The sequence below is a fragment of the Acanthamoeba castellanii genome (genome assembly GCF_000313135.1).
Source record: "Acanthamoeba castellanii str. Neff unplaced genomic scaffold scf7180000083147, whole genome shotgun sequence".
NCBI lineage: Eukaryota > Discosea > Longamoebia > Acanthamoebidae > Acanthamoeba > Acanthamoeba castellanii.
Window position 1 is genome coordinate 1 of NW_004457667.1, and position 1623 is coordinate 1623.

The 1623-nt window shown below is 57.3% G+C and overlaps 1 protein-coding gene across 1 annotated transcript; it reads left to right on the forward strand.

The window, feature by feature from the left end:
* Window positions 1-255: 255 nt before the first annotated feature.
* On the forward strand, window positions 256-1490 carry ACA1_300720 (the record flags this gene model as incomplete). Its single annotated transcript, XM_004353308.1, has 5 exons — window positions 256-438; window positions 599-650; window positions 763-970; window positions 1063-1219; window positions 1332-1490. 5 exons carry the CDS (start codon window positions 256-258, stop codon window positions 1488-1490), a joined length of 759 nt encoding a protein of 252 aa, XP_004353360.1.
* Window positions 1491-1623: the final 133 nt, after the last annotated feature.

The following is a 1623-nucleotide window of genomic DNA, read 5'->3' on the forward strand; positions in this document are numbered from 1 at the left end:
AATGGGGGTGAGAAAGAGGGCAGAAAGGAAAGCCGGAGGTAAAGAGGGCGGGAGAAATCTTGTGCTCAATTGCGAAATCGTAGCCTCCCGTGTGCCCATCCACACTTGCATCTCTCCTCCCGATTTCCTTCACAACTGGTAGGTTCTCAAACAAACTCCTCCTTCCATCGAATTCCGCATTTGTAGTCCTCCGATCGTGCTATCGAATCCCCATCCCATTTTTTGACGACTTGATGTAATGCGCGTTGAAAAGGGATGGCAACTACATTCTACAAGCCCCTCTCGTGCTTTGAGCCCTCGTTCGAGCGATTCGCCACGGTATCTCAGGATGGCCGCCTCAAGATTTTCGACACCCGCTCGGGAGGCGTCCAGCAGCAGCTGGCCGAGAAGGATCATCTCAGCACGCAGTACACTGCCATCGCCTGGGGCGCCACAACCGTACTTCCACCTCACCACCAAGACTGCACACACAACTCTCTCCTCCGGCGATTATTTAATTTCAATTTCGAGATTTTTTTCCATTTAAACAATGAAAAAAATCTCGCAATTCAAATCTCGTGTGATTCTCACGACTCTCTTTGTTTTTGGCTCTCCTCAGTTCCAGGGCGTCGGTCAGACCGAGCGCAGCAAGCGTGCCAAGAAGCAGCTCGGTTCGTTTCCTACCAATGGATGCACCCGAGATGGAAAGAGAATGCAGAACGTAGAGAGCGGGCATGGCGTGTGCATGTCGTGCTCACTTTGGTGGGCACACTCTATGTACAGGCGGTGCCGTTGCCATTGGTACGGCCAAGGGCACCATCGTCGTGTGGGACGTCCTGCGCGGCGAAGTGCACAAGGAGCTCGGCGGCAAGGAAGGCCACACCGGCAAGGTGAACGACCTGGTCTTCACCGAGGGCGCCACCTTCCTCTTCTCCTGCTCTGACGACCTTCAAGTCATCAAGTGGAACGTCGAGAACGGCGAGATCGTCGCGTACGAAACCACAGCTCCTCCCGCAGCGCACGCAACTCTCATTGTTTGGTGACTGATGTTGGGCACTCTCTTTGGCTCTCCCGCGCTTGCAGCAAGTTCAAGGCCGACAACCAGCCGATCTCGTCGCTGGCCCTGTCGGCGGACAATTCCACGCTGGCCACCGCCTCGGCCATGATCAAGATGTGGGATCTCGCCTCCTCCAAGTCCCAGAAGAAGTTCACCGGTCACACTTCGGCCGTGACCAGCCTGGTACGCACAGCCTTGCGCGTGTGCGTGTGTGCGGTGGGGCGTGTGCGTGTGAATACAAGGCTCAGGCCGACACTCACCCGGTTTTCGTCGTGGCGCGTTTGCCGCGACACAGAACTTCTCCGCCAATGGCAAGTTCCTCGTCTCCGCCTCGGCCACCGAGCGCTACACGAGCGTGTGGGACCTCGAGGCCGCCGGCAATGCGGGCGCCGCCGCTGGTACCGCCTTCTCATGCTCGGAAGCAGAGGCTTGTCATTCTTCAATGGCGCACTGACCGTGGTGTGTGTGTGTGTGTGTGTGTTGCGTGCAGTGTTCACCGCGACCAGCAACCCCGTCTATGTGGAGTTCAGCAAGCCCAAGAAGGCCAAGGCCAAGACCTCGCTGGTCCTGGCGCTCCTTCGCTCGGG